This window comes from Silurus meridionalis, chromosome 20 (genome assembly GCF_014805685.1).
Source record: "Silurus meridionalis isolate SWU-2019-XX chromosome 20, ASM1480568v1, whole genome shotgun sequence".
Taxonomy (NCBI): domain Eukaryota; kingdom Metazoa; phylum Chordata; class Actinopteri; order Siluriformes; family Siluridae; genus Silurus; species Silurus meridionalis.
In genome coordinates, this window is record NC_060903.1 from 13196868 (window position 1) to 13218871 (window position 22004).

At 37.4% G+C, this 22004-nt stretch overlaps 2 protein-coding genes across 3 annotated transcripts; both read right to left on the reverse strand.

Moving 5' to 3' along the window:
• Positions 1-295: 295 nt before the first annotated feature.
• psph (phosphoserine phosphatase) lies at positions 296-8543 on the reverse strand. Of its 2 annotated transcripts, none has more exons than XM_046876770.1 (6): positions 8438-8543; positions 7125-7287; positions 3574-3708; positions 3283-3428; positions 1074-1222; positions 296-745 (listed from the first exon to the last, which is right to left on the reverse strand). In XM_046876770.1, the coding sequence occupies exons 1-6, from the start codon at positions 8463-8465 to the stop codon at positions 635-637; spliced, it is 732 nt and encodes a 243-aa protein (XP_046732726.1). In that variant the 5' UTR covers positions 8466-8543; the 3' UTR covers positions 296-634. The 2 variants fall into 2 exon arrangements, with proteins under 2 accessions (XP_046732726.1, XP_046732727.1); XM_046876771.1 differs by lacking the exon at positions 8438-8543 and adding an exon at positions 7697-7854.
• Positions 8544-10843: 2300 nt separating this feature from the next.
• phkg1a (phosphorylase kinase, gamma 1a (muscle)) lies at positions 10844-21121 on the reverse strand. Its single transcript, XM_046876154.1, has 10 exons — positions 20937-21121; positions 18712-18836; positions 18238-18416; positions 16795-16849; positions 16595-16660; positions 15731-15894; positions 14374-14464; positions 13964-14117; positions 12811-12936; positions 10844-12013 (listed from the first exon to the last, which is right to left on the reverse strand). The coding sequence occupies exons 2-10, from the start codon at positions 18792-18794 to the stop codon at positions 11747-11749; spliced, it is 1185 nt and encodes a 394-aa protein (XP_046732110.1). The 5' UTR covers positions 18795-18836; positions 20937-21121; the 3' UTR covers positions 10844-11746.
• Positions 21122-22004: the final 883 nt, after the last annotated feature.

Sequence of the window (22004 nt, forward strand, 5' to 3'; positions counted from 1 at the left end):
TTTCTTGTACTGTATGGCATGTAGAAACAGCTATTTAAAAAAAAAAATTTAAGGATAAATGTTATTTATTTATCTTTTGCAGCTACTGTCAACTGGACATTGAGCTCTGAACATCGTTGCAAATATGTATTAGTTGCGCAAGATTTTTTTACATTTTTTTGCAATTTATTCAGAATGACATGATTGTACAATCAGTCCATCAGTATACAAGTGATCATGTACAATAAAGTATATATTGTTCCCCAATTTACATGAATGCACTTTTTTTTAATAAGTAGAACTCAAACACACAAAGTAGTGTACCTTAATAGATTTTAATATCTCTATGGTAAGTAGCAAAGTCAAAACGTCTCCTTTAGAGTTACACACGTTGCATATATTATTGTAAAAAAAATACATTACAATTTTAAGACCTACTAAAGCATAAAATGCTATTAGAAATGACAGTCACAGTTTTGATCAGTTTTTGACTAGATTAGCATTTTAACACATGCCTGCTACACTTTGTAAACACTATATAATGGAATGTTAACATCCAAAACTTTAAAATTAGAAATCTGTGCAAGTAAGTAAAACTGTGCAATACGATAAAAGTCAGCACTAAGGCACACAAACGAGACGACGATCAGACAAGCTAAATCTTCTCAAGCTCTTTTAGCAGCTCTCCGAAACTTGTCACGTACCAAGAGGACTTCTCTTTTACTTGCTGTCGCACCACGTTGCCACCGAATCCGATGAAAGCATTCTGAAATATTCAAGTATGCAGTTATTCATCAGTATTTTTTTTAAAGGAAACTATGCAAATACAATATTTTTCTTTTACGAATATCAATGCACACGGGTCACTAGCAGGGTCTCAAAGTACAAAAGGGAATTGTGGGTTTAATTTCATTGCTATAAAGTGCAAACAGCTAAAATAATTATGAATTGTTTATATTTTATAGACCCTGGATGTATAAAGGGTTTGAATAAGAATTTTTACAATATTCTGGTGTAAATCATCATCAGTTGTGAAGGTCGTTTATAACAATCCAATTTATGCTGAAAAAGTTGAAGATATGATGTGCACTTACAGCAGGAGGACAGGCTTCTAGGTCAGTGGCACCGTCTCCGATCATTACTACTTTTTTGAAGCCGTACTTCTCCTTCAGCAGACTTATCACTTTGCCTTTGCCTCCTGATTCCGCCGTGGGCTGAGTCTCATCAAACCCTGCGTACTCTCCTAAAAACAATGTTAACAGGTTGCAGATCACTTATAACCAGGTGTGGTGCAAATGTTTGCATCCCATATTAAATACAAGAGGAGGCACCAGGCAACAAGACAAACAAAATGTAAAAAAAAATTATAATAAAATGCTAAAAGAGTCAGGGAATATGAAAAAGCTGTTGGTAAGGAGTCTCCTTGGTTACCGCTAGAAACTACTCAGACCATCATGGTTTTTAGCACAATGGCTAAAAATGAGACCACAAACTATTAAGGCAGTGCAGAAGGGCAGAGTCTTCAGTGGTGTCCCAGATCTGGGAAAAGTTCAGCAAAGCAAACCTCATTATGAATATCTTATTGATTGAATGTTGGATATATTTTTCAGTGGTGGAGTCACAGACTGAGCTGGGCTTCATGGTCTACTCTACACTGCCCATGTTCTACCCATCAACTGAATCTGGGGACTTTTCCAGCTTCTACAATACTAGACTCTTTGGAGGGAGTAGAAAGTTATGTGATAGCATGATCTTGCTGGGGGATTATACATTTATCACAGGTTACATAAAGGATGAAGGCTACCCATGTCCACCATGTGAACTTCTCTTCACTGGGAAACAAATGCTTGCAGGACACTGAACTGAAAAGTGGCAAAAAGCTCACTTTGTAGGTGTTGATGGCCAGATAATTGACCACGTTTTGAAACCTGGGTAGATTAAATAACGTGGTTCTATAAACACCCCATAACTGCTGGACTAGAAACCAGTGCTGGTGCTTTGGGAAGTCAGTGGGAAGTTTTCAGAGAAAGATGTCTGTGAAAATTATATTTATTCCAAATACCATCACTTTACGACTTTGGTAGAAGGTTTCAGTATGCATTCCCAAGCACACGACATGGTATCCAGATCATTTTCAGTGCCTCTGGCAGTTATCCTGTATTTGTAGAACCATGGCTACATGGGTAACCATTTTGCAATGGATACACACACAGGGTTTATAAAGCTGTTACAAGCCTGACAAATGTTTCCTCGGGGGAAAAGCTGCAAACAGACAGGCCAACCTTGAAGGAAAAAATTTGACTGATTGCTATTTATGCAACCTCATAAACAAGTCGTTTCATGGGAATCACAACAGCCTGTGTTTTAACTATTCACACCGAGCTGAATTGAGAAAAGATACTGATTAAAAAACAAACTGGACTTTTTTTAATTTATGTTCCATTGTGTTCATGTTTTTCTCATCGAGTGGCAAAAATTTTACCACAGAACAAACATTTAATATATGCGCATATATTCCAGCTATCTGCATTTGGCAATTTATTGTATTTGTAAACTTTTTCAGGTAAACCCACTTTATTTAATCATTGTTAAGAAAGATCTGTCTAAAAGGGACCACCATCGGACTACTGATAAGGTATTACGTGTACTGATTCAGCACCGCTTCAAGGCATAGGCAAACTAGGCGGTCACCTAGGGCGCAACCAGATAGGGGGGCGCCAGTGAGAGCCCCTGCCCTGGCCCTCATCCATTTAAATTATTTACCTGTTTTTCTGCTGAATTTTAATATACAGTATGTGTTTACATACTTGAAATCAGGCGATTCTGCAGTGATTATTAAAATGTTTAACCTTTTTAATGGTAGGTTGCGAATCATTTGTATGCTGTGGGTTTGGAGCATTGTAGTGGGAGGGCAGAGACATGGGGGGCTACTACTAGGAATCTCCCCTAGGGTGCCAAAAAGGATAGAAACGGCCCTGCACTGATTGGTGGACCAGTATCTGCACCACAGGTATGAGTGTGTCAGACATATCAGTGTTCTAGAGATTTTTTTTTAAAACATTGTACTGATTGTTTAACTCCATTGTGTAGGAGTACAGAGATTCTCTCTTATCTATTCCTTGCACAGTGTCTTAATCATCTACTCTTTCATCAGCGTCAATTTTTGACCACAAAGTTGCTGCTGACTAGATTTCTTTCAGCATGAGAGGTCGTTTGTTTTACAGTCAATAATTATACACCTACAAATTGATGGTTTAGTGCATGCTAATGACTGTGTTTTCGAAAGAGTTGTGTTTTTCTTACCATTGAAGTAAAACTTCAAGCGGTTGGCGTAGACATGGTCAAGAGGGATCCCAAGCTGAGCGGCCACATGCTCCACGATGCAGCGGAAACCTCCGGAAATGAGGAAAACCTGTACATTGCGTTGATGTAGCCTCTCCACAAGTTCCCTGTACATACATTGTATACATTATTAGTATTTTCGTTCAAAAAAATTCTGTTATACAGGTTTTCATTTAAAATCCTTGAAGCAGAAGACGCCATGTTTGTCCACCGAGGCGACCATGTTAGGGAACTGAATCAACACGGACTTACTTAATACCTGGAGTCAGCTGAGGAGGGTGGTCCGTTATCAGTTTGTTAACTTGCTCCCGTGAACACTTGATAATAGACAGGCGCTCTGTCAGGGCCGTTTTGAAGGTTACAGATCCTCCCATGGCCTTGCGAGTCCTGGGGAATAGAAAAATAATTAAATTAATGAAAATAAAAAGAGGATCTGATCAACAAACATTTTTATGTCTGACTACATGGTCTTCACACTACATGTACACTCATGCACAATTCATTCAAAACTTTCCTTTTCAACACTTAATGTTACCCAAATCTACTGTAACATTCACAGTTCTAGATGTCAAAACCAACAATCATTTCAGAAGGACAAAAAAGAAAAAAAAACGTTATGTAGATATAATTGTGTATTTACTTTAATAAGGACTATAGCATTTTTGTTTTTGTGATCATTTTCACTGTTAATACTATTGATCTCATTTTATGGCTTTTTCCAGTTCTGGGGTTCAACAAAAGATTGTAGCATAAGTGCACTTGCTTTAATTCAACCTTTTTGATGTTTATATATTACACATAATCTACATCCTCCATTCAGCAGTGGTCCCCATCCTTTTTTGTACCACGGACCAGTTTCACACGAGACAATTTAGGCCGTGGAGGGCAATACACAATACACGTGCGTTTTATTTTACTATTATACATGATATGATTTCTTTATCGACTTAATTATTACATACATAATGAAAATGTAACTCAACTTCATAATACAGAATCAGTGAGGGCTTAATTTATTCATGCATATAAAACTGCGACAGAAACTAGTGCGGGGAAATTGGCACAAGTGGAAGTGGTCATTTTTCATAATTTGTTTAATTTTGTTTCACCCCGGACCGGATCATGACCCAGTGGTTGGGGACTCCTGCTGTAAAAGGGTGCAAATTGGCCAGAACTCTTTATTTTCTATTATGAAAAAAACTGTTTAGGAAAGTTAAGCACATTTCTAAAAGTGGCCTGTTTTTGTTGTCTTCAAAAAAATTTCCACTCGTCTTTTTAATTCAAAGGGTTTTTTCTGGCAATCCTAGCGACAGCATTTTAGATGCGACACTGAATCTGTTACCATCACACTAAATACGGATAATATACACTTTGCTGGTAATTATACTTTTGTGTACAAAAGCTAAAAACTTTATATAATTCCATTATTAACTAATAATCGTTAGGTGTCAATCACAATAATATCTTACTCAAAGACTCGAGGCTGCTCAAAGCGAAGAACTGAATACTTAAACATGTACGATTAATTATAAAGTGCAAATCAAGTACATCTCTTTTTTCTCCCACTTTCTTTTTAAGAGTGTACATGTGTGCGTGCATATATATATATATATATATATATATATATATATATATATATATATATATATATATATATATATATATATATATAAATAAAAGTCAAGTAAGACATATAAATCCTCTACCACTTACATTTAAGATTGTTCGGAGATGTCTAACCTATTTGAATCGTACAAAAATTACTCAAAACTTAAAGCCGAAGTGATCAGCAAAGTGGTATGTAAATCGAGCTGTTATTGTAGAGCAGGGTTCACACACCATAAGCGTCACTGGACACTTCATGCCGTTATGTAAGCAGGGGTGAGTGAGGGCATGACTAAAAGATATGTTACGTGTCTGCCAGTAGACTATGAGACTATTCCATGGTGTGTATGAAACATACTCCACCATCACATGTGTTCTGAGATTGTTCTGAGAAGTGTAATCGATTTAAATCTTAGGAAACTCCCTAAAGTGCTCCACATAGATTTACTTAGAAAATGTATTTAAAAGTGCCATTCAAGCTGTTATTCTGTTGTCTCAGAGCAGGGTTCAAACACTGTATGTGTCACTGTATGTGACGAGTGAGAACACGACCGAAAGTTAAATGTTATTTGTCTGCCAGTAGAGTATGAGACAATACAGTAGTGTGTAGGTCATTTCTAAAGCACACTATGTATAGTTTGTTGTATCAAGCCTCTACTGTCTCATTTGGGCTGAGATTGTTCAAAGATATCTAACACATTGAAATTTAACAAAACTCCTAAATATTCAAGCGAAAATGCTCCACAGACATGTATGATTACTTCAAAATTCAAAGTGTTATGCAGTTGTCTCATCACAACCGTTCACACACTGTCAGCGTCGACGGATGCTGCATGTGATATGTGAGGACATGACCAAGCCCTGCTCTGAGACAACAGCTTGATTTGCAAGTCTAAATCTCTGTGAAGCACTTTGGCTTTAAACTTCGGGAAGTTTCGCAAGATTTAAATAGGTTACACTGGTGTGTAGGTCATTTCCAAAGTACGCTACCTATACTTTGTTGTATAAAGCACACTCTACCGTCACAACATAAAGCCAAGGTGCTCCATAGAGATGTATAATTATTTTTAAAATGCAAAACGTTATGCACTTGTTATCCTGTTGTCTCAGCACAAGGTTCATATACCGTAAGGGTCACTGGATGCTGCATACCATGCAAATCAAGCTGTTAGTCTGTTGGATAAAGTACGCAAACCATGTACAAAGTAGAGATACGCCAAGTAAAATATTGCTCCAGTAAAAGAGCATCCTCCAGATCTTTCACTTAAGGAAAAGTACAAAAGTATTTGCCTTCAAATGTACGATAATTTATTATGGCTATAATGTACAACTACTCCAAAACAATCAGGAGAATAAGGTGTGGTGGTGAGTTCGAGTCCGGAGTTTCTTCCATCATTTATTACTTACAAAATGTTCTGCATGCTGTTGAACTGATGCTGAATTGTACGTTGGCGATATGTAGATACACCAAACGGTTTAAAGTTTAAAACAGCGTGCTCGACCCTGATTGGTGGCTTGCTATATGTGGGACCAGTTAAGTTTTTAACCAGTCATGAATAAAACGGAACGACCGATCCCGCAAAACGTTGAGTAAAAAGTACGAGATTTGCCTTTGAAATGTGGTGAAGTTGAAGTCACTACATGACGTATCTCCCCAAATGGAAATACGTCAGTAAATACAGATACATGAAAAAGCTACTTAAGTACAGTAACGAATTACATTTACTTCGTTACTGTGCACCAGTACTTCAGTACCACCCACATTACATCACCTCATTACCATAAAGTGTTGAAATGCTTTCTTTGCACAACTTTTTTGAACTGCTGCTATATTGCTCGTTTGGCTACTGTCCAATTTTGTTCACTTTGTCTTGTCACTACAGGTTTACTGGCGGAGCTATTTTGTGTTTTGTCCTTCACTGTCTTGTGTTGTTTTGCACTGTCTTGTATTGTCTTTGCACTGTCTTGTGTTGTCTTTGCACTGTTTGCACCAGGTTGCACACATGCATTTTAAGTGGCGAGGACACTTACTAGTCCTTAGCCCTGTGTTTTTCTGTTTCTGTGATTATTGTTGTATGTAGCATCAGGGTTCTGGAGGAACGTTGTTTCGTTTCACTGTGTACTGCGTCAGCTATATATAGTTGAAATGTGTATTATGTAAGCAGTGGTGAGTAAGGACTTGTGCAGAAGACACCCACATTTCAGTGACAGCATCCCCAACGCCGCAGAACTTGGCGAGCTCATCAATGCCCTCCTCCCGGATCACGGTGCTGTCCACATCAAAGCACACCGCCTCGGCTAGACGGAACGTCTCCTTCGTCTGAGCTAGTGATGTCATCGTGCACCAAGTCCTGTGAAACGCTTCATGGACACAATATGCAAATTTTTTTAATAATCGAGCCGATTGCATGACTTGAACTCATTGGTGGCATGCATGTGTGGTGTTGCATACTAAAAAAAAAAAAAACTCGACACAGAAGTTTGAACACCGACACAAACAAAGCAAACCAACCAGGCATCTGATCAAAATTCATAAAAGTGCATCTTTTATCTGCTCCTGATCTGATGAATAAACACTAATCGAGTATCAAACTGATCAGATCGCATCGCTGCTGATGAGATTATTGCATCACCCTCGCACAGCATTGAGGGGGGGTAGTGGGGGTGGGGGTGTTCAGGGTTCTGACAACCGGCAATTTGCAATCATGTTCAAATGCAATCTGCAACAAAAAGAAATCTATGCCGAAAATAGAAAGTGCGTCTCACTTACCTTTCACGTTTGTGCACGTCGAAATGGTATAACAAGGTATAACTACGCTAGAAGAAAAATCTGGTGCCTACGTTAAACTACAAGCCGCACAGACACCCGGCACTGACGCCAACACACGGCTTTTCCACGCTGATATCGAAGGGAGGGGCTCTGACTCCAAAACCCCGCCCCTTTTATGTAATCCATCCAATAAAATCACGTTATGGTCGCAATGATTGGTCAGTCTCTTGGCTGTCATGACCGAGAGTCAGACCACTGTTGTACAAAGTTTCCCATAAGTCCTTGCGAACGTTAGTTGTTGTGTATCAGTATTATTTTTTTTACAGATATCAATTACATATTAAAGTAAATATTAATTAAATATTTAAATTGAATATAAAACAATGAAGCTGTAGCTGATTTTCTTACGTTAGACCCCACATATCTCAAGCGAGTCCATAAATAATATTGATTTTTTTTCTTGCTGTCATAGAAAGGAGTAGAAATATCCCAAATATTCATATCCCTAGTTATTTATTTCAGATCCCCAATTAATAAACCTTGAATTTTAGACGATAATGAAGCTTCCTTAGTCGCACATGCATGCCGGCTTCCGTATTTGTATAAGGGGCGTGGCTAAAGAAGACTGGAATTTTACTATAACCAGTAAAGTCACTTCTGAGTGTTTGCTGGTCCCCCAGTTTTAACAATTTTTAAAACAGTTTTAAGCAAATGTGCTGAATTAAGTATCTTCTGGTATACCTCGGATGGGACAGATTCGTAAATTCATCTTTAATATCCAGTTAAACAGACGTCTTCGCTGTCCTGTACCTTTGAATGTGGGTTTGCTTGCAGGATTGGAGTAGAGGCGGGGCTTCCTAGTGACAGACAGGCATTCACATATGTAGGCTTCTTTTTCTTATTCTTCGTCTACCGGCTGCTCCCATTAGGGGTCGCCACAGCGGATCATCCGTTTCCATACTACTCTGTCCTCTACATCTGCCTCTTTCACACCAACTACCTGCATGTCTTCCATCACCACATCCATAAACCTCCTCCTTGGCCTTCCTCTTTTCCTCCTACCTGATGGCTCCATCCTCAGCATTCTCCTACCCGTGTACCCCATGTTCCTCCTCTGCACATATCCAAACCATCTTAATCGGGCCTCCCTCACCTTGTCCTCAAAACATGTTGTCCCTCTTTTAAACGTGTTTTTTAATCCTGTCCACCGTCGTCACTCCTAATAAAAAATCTCAACATCTTCAGCTCTGCTACCTCCAGCTCCACCTCTTGTCTTTTAGTTAATGCCACTGTATCTAAACCATACAACATCGCAGGTCTCACCACAGTCCTATAAACTTTCCCTTTTGCAGATACTCTTCTATCACAAATCACTCTTCTCCACCCACTCCACTCTGCCAGCACTCTTTTCTTCACTTCTCTAACACACTCTCCATTACTTTTTCACTGTTGACCCCAGTTACCTGAACTCCTCCACCTTCTCCACCTCTTCTCCCTGCAACCGCACCCTTCCACTGCCCTCCCTATGATTCATACACACGTACTCTGTGTCCCTGACGCAGTTCTTTCCAGCTCATACCTTCATCTCTCCAGGCTCCTCTCAACCTGATCCCTACTCTCCCAACAAATCACAATATCATCCACAATATCAAACCTCTTCAGTTTCCACCATCTTATTCTTTTTTCAGTCCTCACTCTCCTCCTCCTCTTCTTAATCTCCAAAGCCATCCTACAGACCACCATCCGATGCTGTCTAACTACACTGTCCCCTTATAGTCTCCAATCTCTTTCAGGTTGCATCTCCTGCATAGAAAATAGTCCACCTGTGTGCACCTTCCTCCACTCTTATATGGCACCCTATGATCCTCATTCTTCTTAAAATAATATCTAAAGAGAACATTAAAAATTTATTGGCTTGTAAGAATGGGCTGAGCTTTCAGTCCAGGATTACTAATAAACTAGTAATAAAGATTGCTTATACTATTCTGTGAAAGTTAATTGTTCCTTAAATCGTACAGATTATAATGTTTTTATAGTGATAAAGCAGTGGCAGGTCTTGTATTTTTCACCTACGCCTTCAGTGGTGTTCCTACCTGAATCAATCCACCTCTGAATAGCATCATTATGACACCACAGCTATAGAAACCTTCAATATTATAGAGAACTGCAGTATAACAGAGTGCTGCATCACATCTCATTCAGCACGAATGAATGGCATTACTAAAGCAAAAATCATAATTAACATGATACACTGCAGCCACAGGTGTGCTGCTCGCATACATCATCTCTAGCAGAAGCATTAATAATAACTTTATGAAATAACCCTGGGTTTTCCATGCATTTTTTTTTGCATGTTTTCCGGACATCGCTGTTTTCCTGGTGATTTGAAATGAAGGCAAATTGTGTTTTTGTGCAAAATTCTACAGAAAAGAACATTTTAAAGTATAAATGGTTAATGAAAAAGCTTAACAACTGTTTTGAACTGTTTTGGCCACCCTTTCCTCACAATTTCCAGCTTCTCTTGAAAAGTCTGTCTTGTAAATGTCCTTGTAAGCATATCTGCGACAAATGAATTTCTCATTTTCTGTAATCCATTGTGGAATGAAAAAAAAAAAAAAACAGCCATTAAATCCACACGAATATATTTGAGATTGTCCAGCATGCTACAGAGGCGATTTGCGAGCTTTGACCATCCAATAAAAAGATGTGAAAATCCAGATATTACCGTATGTCTTCAGGCCAGACTTTCACCAACTCGAAATCTGATTGGCTAAAGCAGGGGTCTCTAATCTTTTCCAGAAAGATCCAGTGTGGGTGCAGGTTTTCATTCCAACCAATCAATGGTCACGCCTGATAGTCATTGAAAATTAAGATCTTTAGATTTGAACAGGTAGAATTTGGTGTCGAATAAAAACCTGCACCCACACTGGCACTTTCTGGAAAAGATTAGAGACCCCTGGGCTAAAGCAACAGCTTTTATTGTTATGGATTTGGAACCACAGTTGCACCCACAATTAGTGATTGCGAAGGCGCAACACAGAATCTGATGCTGGCAACATGTGATGTGATGGAATCTGATTGGATAGAAACTAAACTATAGACAGATAATACATAGAGCTAGAGAAACAATATAAAATGAAGAGAATAGACTATTGGGAATAATTTAATACATATTCATGGGAAAACAAATATTTAAACGTAAGCCAATAACTCAGAGTGTTTAGGCCTTGCTCACAGTTTGCCATTGTGACAATGTGAATTAAGGTTGTAGAAAATGTCTGAAATGCTTTATGTGTTTCATTTCCTAACTGCCAGGAAGAATCGCCTCGATAACGTATGTCAAAATGTCATAAAGGACAAGCACACTTTTTAGGATTTAGCACTAGAAAGGTGTTTGGACCACTGGGAGACAACATTATGCTTGTAGAACTTTGAGAAAGGGCAATCTGATGCTCAATTAGCAACAGCTTGCATTTTGGATCCCAAAACAAGACTACTGGATGATTCTGGTAGACAGACAATTCTTTCAGAAATTCATATATAAATATTTAGCTCCATGTGCAACATTCAGGTTATTATTAGCCTCATGACAGTTAAGAGGGGTGAAATAAAACTCGCTTGAAGTCGTATGTACTTCATTAATGCCAACTTTTGCTTTCCATCTAACAAGTCAAATAGTTGTATGAGTATATAGTTAAAACACCCATTTCTGGCTACACTGTACATATCTGGAATATGTGAAAGGTTATTGATGAGGTTTGAACATGCACCTTTTGCAGAAACCCATATTGCAGATAAGCAAATATTTCGACTTCCATGTCAAATAATTGTAATAATAATTTAGAGCATTTCATTTACAGTACATCTCAGAGGTGCTCTTCTTACTTTAAAATAAATTATAACTAAAATTCTTGCACATACGCCATTCCAAAATACGATTACAAGTCAGTTTTCCCGAAATGTAGCATAGCAACACGTTCCAGAAAAAAAAAGATTTGTAACCTTCTCCATCAAACTCTTCCCTACTTTCCTTCATATCAGACATCTTGTCTACCATGTACGCAACGATGGATTCTCAGCCTCGGCTGCTATAGACAGTAAAATGGCCTTTGGGCTGTTCTCGAATAGGGCTGCTCTGTTCTGTGTCTGGCCCTTCTTCACCCAGTGTCCATAGATCTTGAATGCACAGGCATCGATAAGTTTGCGAATTGGTTTTACTGCGTAGGGATCACTCTTGATCACGTCTTTGGTGACGGGTTTTGCACGACGATAGTTGCAGTAAATGCGCACTGAAGCAAGGACGGTCATGCAGATGACCTGGGAAGAGAAGTGGAAAGCAATTGTACTTTAATACAGACTTATATATAAAAAATGTGCAATTATTTAATTAAAATACTCTTAAAATACTTACTTACTTTAAATACTCTTAAAACCTGTTCTTTTAAATACATTTTAATGTAGATCTTTATACTTCGTCTTCACGGTACAAATTCCTAAATCTCCCAGATACTTGTGGATATTAGCTTCAACTTGCAAAACTTTCCTCGTAATTCCCCATCATATTTATAAAAGGATTGCTTAGTAGACTTTCTACTTTTAACCTAAAAATTTGTTCACTTTCCAGTGAAGGAATGTTGAATATGAGATTTCATATAAAAAATACTAGCCTTCAACAGAAATATGTTAACAACATGTAAATATGAACTATACATTTTTACTGTAATTACTGTAATGACACAGCTACTTTCACTTTTAATTAATATTTAACACAATATCCATATTTTATGTTCATGACACACATGTCATTTAGGTATTATATACTCATTTAGGTATTAAGGTATTAAAGGTTATTCAATGATTATACAACTAAATGTTTTTTTAATTAGAAAAGGTTCCAAGTAAAATCCATTTTGGACACCTAGTACACTATTCTATTCTATTCTATTCTTCCTGTGTGTTCAAAACAACATATAACAAGTATAATAAAAGATAAGTCCAGATAATATTAAATCAGTCAAAACTGTCAGTTACTGCATTTTTTACATATCTCCAACTTTTTTGGCTAAACAGACTGGAAGATTTGGATATGGTTTACTTGATTCAAATGTACTCACCTTAAACTTCCTGTATGGGCTGAAATGCCGCACCTCCTCGACAACATACTGCTGAAAGAATGGGTGATTTAAAGCATCAATGGCTGTGTAGCGTTGTTCTGAATTCACCACCAACATTTTGGAAATCTGAAAAAAGAAATGTGTATATTTTGGGGTTTGTTTCATTTTCAGTGGACCTAATAACAGAGTGTGTTGACAGTAGTGCCAACTGCAATTTTAATGATAAGTTTATTCATATTTTTGTTGCCATTCTAATGTTATCATTTCTATACAGCTAATTCTGGGGGATAGTATGGCAGTTACATAAACTAAGCCGAATAATAAGCACAATTTTTCGAATGTGTTATTATGTAACAAAGAAAATTAATTAACTTTTCTTTTAGGAGACTTTTATCAGTTTGTTTTCCACACCAAGTGAGTCTTTAGGCTAGAAAGGCTTGCAAAGAAAGTGCACAGCAATGTGTAACAGGTCAAGCTTAACTTCACAAAAATAAACAAAAATTCACAACAATGAATGTAACTATAAATGGGTGGGTTATTTATTAATAATGAAATAATTGGAATTGTTGGCAAATTGTTGCCATATAATAGCAAAAAATAATAATAATAATTAAGGATATTGGAGTTATACTCCATATGTTGTTGTATGTAGCACCGTCAGCTATAAATGGTTGAAATGACAAGCTTCTTGACTTCTTGACATCATTCTGCTATTGCTGTTTTGCACAAACCCTTTTGTTTACATTTTGTTTAATTACAAGGTACATTCCTGTACTCAGTTCTCTCTTACACACGGCACTGTATAATATACAGTAGGTTTACTGGCGGCACTATTTTGTGTTTTGTGTATTTGTCCTACACTGTCCTGTGTCTGTCTTGAACTATTTGCACCAGGTTGCTAGTTGCTTGCTAGTTGCTAGTTCTTAGCTCTGTGTTTTCTGTTATGTAGCTTTATGTTGTTTAATGTAGCATCAGGGTTCTGGAGGAACGTTGTCTCATTTTGCTGTGTACTGCGTCAGCTATATATTTTTAAAATGACAATAAAAGCTTCTTGACTTGACTTGCATATTTAGTATATTTCAATTTTTAAATTCTCAGCACAAAACCCGGAGTGTTTGTGTTCCTTTTCTCCTTTAACAAGCTCATTACATACTAGATCTTTGACAGTGTCTGAGCGATCATCCCACTCTGGCGATGTGAACTGGTAGTTTCCTGCCAGGATCATACGCAGCATCAGCATCTGTTTCCTGTGCCAGAACGGAGGAGATCCAGCCAGCAGTGTGTACATGATAACACCGGCACTCCAGCTGCAGCAACGACAGGTTATTTTAGGTTAGTTACCTTCTTATAACCTAGAAGTAAACTCGTTTAAGATAAAATTCGATAGAAAAAAAAAACATGACATCTGTAGAGCCCTACATCATTATTTCTAGGGCACATTTTGAAAAGGGGACTTTTAAATGAACATATAAAGCTAAAAAAAAAAGGATATAAAAATTCATTGCCCATTGTATATAATGTTGAGTAGTGTTTTGAAAGCAAGTAGAAGTGCAGTTTTCTTACATATCCACTGCAGTGCCATAGCCTGGATGATGAGGATCCATTGAGCACTCAATGATTTCTGGAGCCAAATAACCCGGTGTTCCACATACCTCTGAGGTTACAGTGAACAACAGTACATTTATTATAAATAACTGAGTAGATGACAAACAATATTCCTAAAACCTCAAAATACAAAATAAAGTAAAAAAAAATTAAATACTATCAAAATGATAAATGAATTAGAACATAAATAAAATGTATGCAAATGTCAATGCAGTTATTTATATATTTAATGAACCCAGATGTTTAAAAAGTAAAATCAAAAATGTGAAAAGGCTTAGACATTCAAATTTCAGAACTTAATTGACTCATTAGGTCGTAATAATCTAAAAGGACCCATTAGGCAAACTGTAATTAGGAATAAAAATTGCTAAGCATGATAAATTCTCTGACTTTTCACCACTTGTGCTACCACTCAGCAATCAGGGGCTCCGCTAACAGCTGAAAACTATTTGATGACGACAAAGCAGGGAAAGGCTTTGAGACGATAGTAAAGAACTTCTACTGTCCAAAATGTTACTACAAAATGTTAAATGAGAACTGTGGAATTCACTGCAAGGTCTATAATGATAAGAAAACTTTTCGATAGAACCGGCCAAATGCTGGCCAAGGCAGGCAAAACAAAACCTGTATATGACACTAACAGCATGCAGGGAGGTTTAGCTGGCACAGGAGTGTTTCTGTTCATTGCTGTTCAGCATTGCTTAATCAAACATTAGTCTACATAGATAAGTCATCAGAAGGAAACCTGCATCCATACCAGGAACAGTTGTTTGGGGACAAAAAAAGGAGAAGCATTTTTGAAGAAAAAACAAACCTGTTAAGCATGGGAATGGATCTATTATGCTTTGGAGTTGTGTACAGATGAAACAGTATACATTTTACATTGAATGCTTATAATTTCTGATAGTAAATGTGTCACAAACCTGAACACAAAATCCAAACTGAATGCACAATCCCCTGACTTAAATAGCTCAGAAATAGAAGCATGAAAATGTAAAAATATCTAAACCAAGTATAGAAAGTCTCATAGCTGGCAAAAAGATCTTTTAAGCTTTAAATGTCTGGCAAAAAGATGTTAAGAAGAACTGATTTAGTAGGGTGTCCAAACATTTGCATATATCACATCTACTATTTTCTATTGTAAGTTCATCAGTATGCAAAAAAAAAAAAAAAACAATTGCAAAAATGTAGGAAAATACAAAAGGGCATTTGACAGAACAAAGATGCATTAAAATGATTTTCATGTTTCAAAATCTCCTTGGATATCATGGCTTGAAAGGCAACAGATTTGTAAAAATAAGCATAAAGATCTTACCATTGAGCTTCTGATGCGGCGCGATCTGTACCGCAAAGCCAAAATCGGTCAGTTTGATGTTCATGTTGTCATCCAGGAGGATGTTCTCAGGCTTAAGGTCTCTGTGAACTATTTTCTGTGAGTGAAGAAAGCTGACCACTTCCAGCAGTGCACGCATAATCTTTCTGCAAACAGTAAAGTGTTAGCTGGTATGTGCAGTATGAATTTGTAGGATTTGCTAGAATGATGTTTGGACCACACTAACTTTGTATGACTCCTGGTAATACAAAGTTAGTGTGGTCCAAACATCATTCTAGTGTGGTTCAAACATCATTCTTCCCAGAAGATTCTCCACTAGATTTTGGAGTGCACTTATGGAGATATGTGCTCATTTAGTAACAAGGGTGATAGTGAAATCATGTAGTGGTGTAGGATGAAAAAGCCTAGGGTGCAATCAGCATTCCAATTCATCCCAAAGGTATTTAATAGGGTTGAGGTCAGAGCTCTATAGCAGGCCACTCAAGAGTTTTATTATTTTATTATTTTATTATTAACAATATTTGTGATCAACATTTGAACGGATTACATTTTTTAAATATTAAATTATAAATATTAAATTAAATTGGCACAAATTAGACCCCAAGAGGGTATTACAAGTGTGTGTGTGTGTGTGTGTGTGTGTGTGTGTGTGTGTGTGTGTGTGTTACATTTAATATTTAATTTTCTGAAGATATCCTTTTTAGAGAAATTCTTGACGCTGGAAATAAAACGCTAAATAATCCATTTTGTTTTAGCCGCTAACAAGGAAGTGTTAAATAAATAAATAAATCTGTCATACTGTGCCACCAGACATGCAGATAAATTTAAACCATGAACATAGCCAACCTTGTCTCTTTCTCACTCAGTGTAACTTTCTCGGTGAGATAATCAAACAGCTCGCCTTTCCTCATCCTGTTAGTACAAAAGTAAAAAGAAAGATCACATTTTTAGGTTCTTTTACAGTCTTTACAGGACATTTCATATGCCATATATTAAAGGATTTTGGATATAAAGTGTATTTAGTAGTGTGGCAGTAACATACTCACAAGTCAAAGACCAAGAAGAAGAAGGCCTTTGTCTCATAGCAGTCTTTTAGCTGTACTATAGAAAGACGAAAAAAAAATGATATATATATATATATATATATATATACATACACAGTGGTGTGGAAAAAGTGTTGGCTCCCTTCCTGATATCTTATTTTTTTGCATGTTTGTCACACTTTAATGTTTCAGATCATCAAACTAATTTTAATATTAGTAAAAAATAACACAAGTGAACAATCCAAAACTACATGGCCCGGTGTGAAAAAGTGTTTGCCCCCCCTGTTAAAACTGTGGTTTATCATACCTGAGGTAAATTTCTCTTGCCACACACAGGCCTGATTATTGCCACACCTGTTCGCAATCAAGAAATCTCTTAAATAGGACCTGCCTGACAAAGTAAAGTAGACCAAAAGATCTGCAAAAGCTAAACATCATGCCGAGATCCAAAGAAATTCAGAAACAAATGAGAAAGAAAGTAATTGAGATCTAGCAGTCTGGAAAGGTTATAAAGCTACAGGTTGATGATCTGAAACATTAAAGTGTGACAAACATGCAAACAAATGAGAAATTAGGACACTTTTTCCACACAAATGTATATATATATATATATATATATATATATATATATATATATATATATATATATATATATATATATAGATTTTATACAGATTATTTTTTCCATTCATTATTCATTATTTATCATTTTTATGTCTCTGCCGAGTGGTGGAGGTGAAGGCATTGTGGCTTCAGGTCTGTCCTTCCAGCATTTTATGTTAGTGCTATATCTATGCAAGCGTTGTTTGAGTATTTGTAGGATTTATTAGAAATGATCACTGTAAGGTTAATGCAATTTTAAATACCCTTAAGAGTTCAGCATTTTTTCATCCATGTCCATGTCCATCAATCCCATTTGTCCATTGTTGGTTGAACATTTGTGGGATGTATTTTGCTATAACCTATATAATAAGCTATATATTTTTGTAACCAACAACTCATTTTTGAAAAAAACATTTTTTATTTCTTCAGCTTCCCTCATGTTTGCAGAATATATTACGAATATTTCTAGCAAGAAACAGTGTCGGTAGAAGCATCAATGTTGTTGGCATTGAGTTTGACTTGTTTATATCTTTGCGCTGGAATCTCCTCATACAATAAAAGTATGTTTCTCTTTCATCAATTACAGAGGAACAAGCTAGGGAAGCTGCAAATAAGAAGAGATCCATGACTGGAAGAAGGTGAGCATTCTTTCATATATTTCTGGTTCCTTGCAAAAACCTGGCAAAAAAAACCCTTCTTTTGCCTCAGGCTGTGTTGATGTTCGTGTCAGCTGATTTTGATGAGCCAGCTTTTGCTATTATATAACAAAGTTCTGCTTCTAAATGTCAATGAAAAAAGTGTGTCATGATTGTTCTTATTCTTGTATGTCGAAAGAATTCTTACTTATGTTCTCGTGCCCACACACTTTCCTCAGGATGTCGATCTCTTTCACTGTGGCTTCCCTGATTTCCTCAATCTCTTGAGGCGTCATTTTATCTGACGGTGTTATGTCGATGATTTTGACCGCATATTCCTGAGCTGTGCGCTTATTTACACAGCGCCGGACCACGCTGCTAACTCCCCTGCACAACAGATTACAAAGAATTTAGAACATCTTGGGGGGAAAAAGTGAAAAAAAAAAAAAAAACGTATTATTTTAATGAATAATTAAATAAAAAAAATTAATAAATTCACATTTACATAAAAAAAAATTGTTTCATGCAAGCAGGTGCCTGAGATTTTCTAATAAAAATATCAGTATTTTACCGATTGTTTTACAAATAATATAAACACAAACAACAATAAAAACCTAGATTTGAATTTGATTAACTTTGATCATGTGCATGGACTTTTGAAGATTAAACACATCATTGCTACCTTCCGAGAATCTCCTTGGGATCATATTTTTCATAGAACTCCTGAGCTCCCACCCAGTCAGGGATCTCGTCGTCTTTGGTCATGACGATGGTTTCCACAGTTTATCCAAGGAACCTCCGTTGCAACTTTAATGAGAGCAGACAACAGCAATAAACTGTATAGGCAACATTTTTGTGTTACTGTAGAAATGTGGAATTGTCATTAATTCCTTTTTTTATAACTGCTAATGTTGTATATAACAATGGTAACGTTTGCTTGTTCCAGGACTCTTTCACAATCTATTCATGCTGACCCTTCATTCAATATACTATATAATGCTGGGGAAGTGTAATACCTTAACCCAAGCAGCCATAACATTAAAACCACCTGTTTAATATTGTGTTTGTCCCCCTTGTTCTGCCAAAACTCCACAAGACCTCTGAAGGTGTGCTGTGGTAACTGGAACCAAGACGTTAATATCGGATACTTCAAGTCCTGTAAGTCGTGAGGTGGGGCCTCCGTAGATCAGATTTGTTTGTCCGGCACATCCCACAGTCAAGGTTTTCAACAATGTTTCAGTAGGTGGTACAGTCAGAGTAACATCTGCATGATTGACAGGTCCTAGGGTTTCCAGGCACAAGCTTTACCAGCTTGCCTTCTTGCCATAGTAAATCCTGGTAAATCTTTTCCACAGGTAATTTATGAAATCAAAACGTGATTCATCAGATGACCTTCATTTGTGTTCAATCTGAATCAATCCAGCTCTTAATACCATCATTATGATGCCACGGCTATAGAAACTATCAATATTAGACAGAAACGCAGTATAACAGAGCACTGCAGCACAGGTATCTCAAGCATAACATTGAATTAACATAGTTCAACAACTCTCCTTTCACTGCAGCCACAGCTGCACCGCCCACATACATCATCTCTAGCAGAAGCATGGAGTTTTTTACTGAAGGCAAATAGTTTTGTTTTTTGCAAATTCTACAAAAAAGAATATGCAAAAGTTCATGATAAAGCTTATCTTAGCTTTATTTATGATGTCCAGCTTTTCTCGAAAAGTCCTTTTGGAAAATATCCTTGTAAGAATATCTGCGACCAATTTCTTCTCCTCTGTCAGCCATTGTGAAATGAAAAACAAAAAAAAAACAGCTAATAAAGCTACATGATCATATTTTAGCTTGTGCAGTTTGAGAGTTTACTGACCATCCAATCAAAGGCTGTGAAATGCCGTTATTGTATGCCGGTTAGATTGCCTCGATGTTGCCATTTGATTGGTTAAAGCCACAGACTTGAAGGAACATGTAGTTTAAGCTGTAGCCGCCCTAACTGCTGATTCTAAAGATTCAACGCAGATTCCTTTGGCCCTGGCAACACGTGATGTGACGTTGAAAAGGTCTTGCTGGTCCTGATGGCCTGCCACTGCTTTTCACACACTTCAGTGAACCATGGGTGCCAATAACTCTGTTACCGGTCCTTCTTTGGACCATTTTTGGTAGATCCTAACCACTATACACCAGGAACGCCCTACACGACCTGTCGTTTTGTAATCCGCCATGACCCAGTCATCCAGCCATCACAATTTGTTCCTGGTCAAAGTCGCTCCGGTCTTTCCACTTGCCCATTTTTCCCACTTCCAACACATCAACTTCAAGAAGTCCATTTCCTTTCTGCCTAATATATCTCCCTGAATCAGTGCAGCACCTGTCAGTGTTTTTAATGTTATGGCTGATCGGTGTAGAGTTGCAATATAAGTTCCCTTTTGTGTCTGGCTCCTCCCAATGTTTCTTCTTCACTGTCACTGGGGATCTGAAGCTCCAGCTGGGGTTTCTGCAGTGTGTATGGTTACAATTACATTAAAATATTTAAATAAAAGGTATATCAGACTACACACAGTGCCACTTATGGGTCATGATGGCATTCTCAGATGTCTCAAAGGGAGCGATTGTAACCCTGTGTATCATATGAAGCCCTAAAAGGGCAACATCTCCTGTATAGATGTTGTTTAGGGCTACATATTTAACACACTGGATGAATCCCTGATAGGATCAGCTCGAAGGATTATGTATTACAGTTTGGTTTCGTTTGCAGATACCCAAGATTTTGCTCTGATTCGAGTCATAATTGCAAACGCATTTGTTCTCCTCGGTCGCAATTCTCCATCGCGCACTACGCCGACTCGCGTAACACCACCACGGCACGCTCTCGCGACAAATCCGTGGAATAAACAAATCGCATACCTTGATGCATCCGTCGTGGATTTTTTGTTTCCTCCGATTCTTTGCTTTTCCTCGACGATCAAGTCAGTCCATGATGCAATAACACTATGTTCCGGTTGGTTACACGCGAGCGCAAACGCGAAAGGGCAGCGAGAATGTCACGCTCCAAAAATAAAGCGGCTTGTATTGCGCGCGCGCACACACACACCTCACACTGAGTTATTGAGAAGGACCTCTGTGTCATGTACTTGGTAACACCCCGCTGCTTCATTCATTGTATTAAACAATGAATACATTTTTAATTCTCATTTTCTAATCACATTTCATGTTCAGATGTGTACAAATGTAAACAATTAAATCGCAATAAATAAAACTTGCAACGAATCTTTTCAAATGTGGTGCAAATATGGTACTATAAGAGAAGCCACTGTTGAAGAGGAAGAGAATTAGAGCAAGACATTGCTAAAGAATTTGCTAAACGACTAAGAAACACCAAACAGAAACAATCTGGTTGTATTCAAACTCATTTAATACGAGTCACCCATCATCTTACACCACCACCTACAACAGAAGAGTCATCAGAAGACTGTAGTGAAAAGATGTTCTCTTTATACAGTGGATGGTCCTCAAAAATCTAGCTACCTATATATCCCAAACCATCTAAAGACGTACCAGCGCCAATTGGATCCCACATCATGAGGAGTCTGGCATGGAGAAGCTGGTGTTGGATTTATGATGATTGCAAATGTTGAGCTATTTTATGAGTTGCTCAGTAGCTCCTAGTTTTGTAACCACAAATGGTTGTAAAAGACTGTAGAAAAGACAATCATAATTTTACATCCCAGTGCTCATGTTAGTTCTCACTCTCCAGTGTTCTGTATTGTTTAAAGACTATAATCACACTCTTGATGTCACACAAATGAGGATGGATTCCACTTTTGAGTCTGGTTCCTCTCAAGATTTCTTCCTCATAACATCTAAGGGAGTTTTTCTTGCCACAGTCACCACGGCTGCTCATCAGGGATAAATACACATCATTCACCTTAACTGTTAAATTCTGTAAAGCTGCTTTGAGACAATGTCTGTTGT

Excerpts from the sequence above, each read along its gene's own strand:
- phkg1a (XM_046876154.1), bottom strand. The coding sequence starts at position 18,794 with ATGACCAAAGACGACGAGATCCCTGACTGGGTGGGAGCTCAGGAGTTC. Across the intron at positions 16,850-18,237 it reads GTGTGGGCACGAGAACATAA|TACAGCTAAAAGACTGCTAT; the intron begins GTAAGAATTCTT and ends GTCTTTCTATAG. Across the intron at positions 14,465-15,730 it reads GCCGCATCAGAAGCTCAATG|AGGTATGTGGAACACCGGGT; the intron begins GTAAGATCTTTA and ends CTGTAACCTCAG.
- psph (XM_046876770.1), bottom strand. The coding sequence starts at position 8,465 with ATGAATTTACGAATCTGTCCCATCCGAG. Across the intron at positions 3,429-3,573 it reads CAGCTGACTCCAGGTATTAA|GGAACTTGTGGAGAGGCTAC; the intron begins GTAAGTCCGTGT and ends ATGTATGTACAG. Across the intron at positions 746-1,073 it reads TAGAAGCCTGTCCTCCTGCT|AATGCTTTCATCGGATTCGG; the intron begins GTAAGTGCACAT and ends TGAATATTTCAG.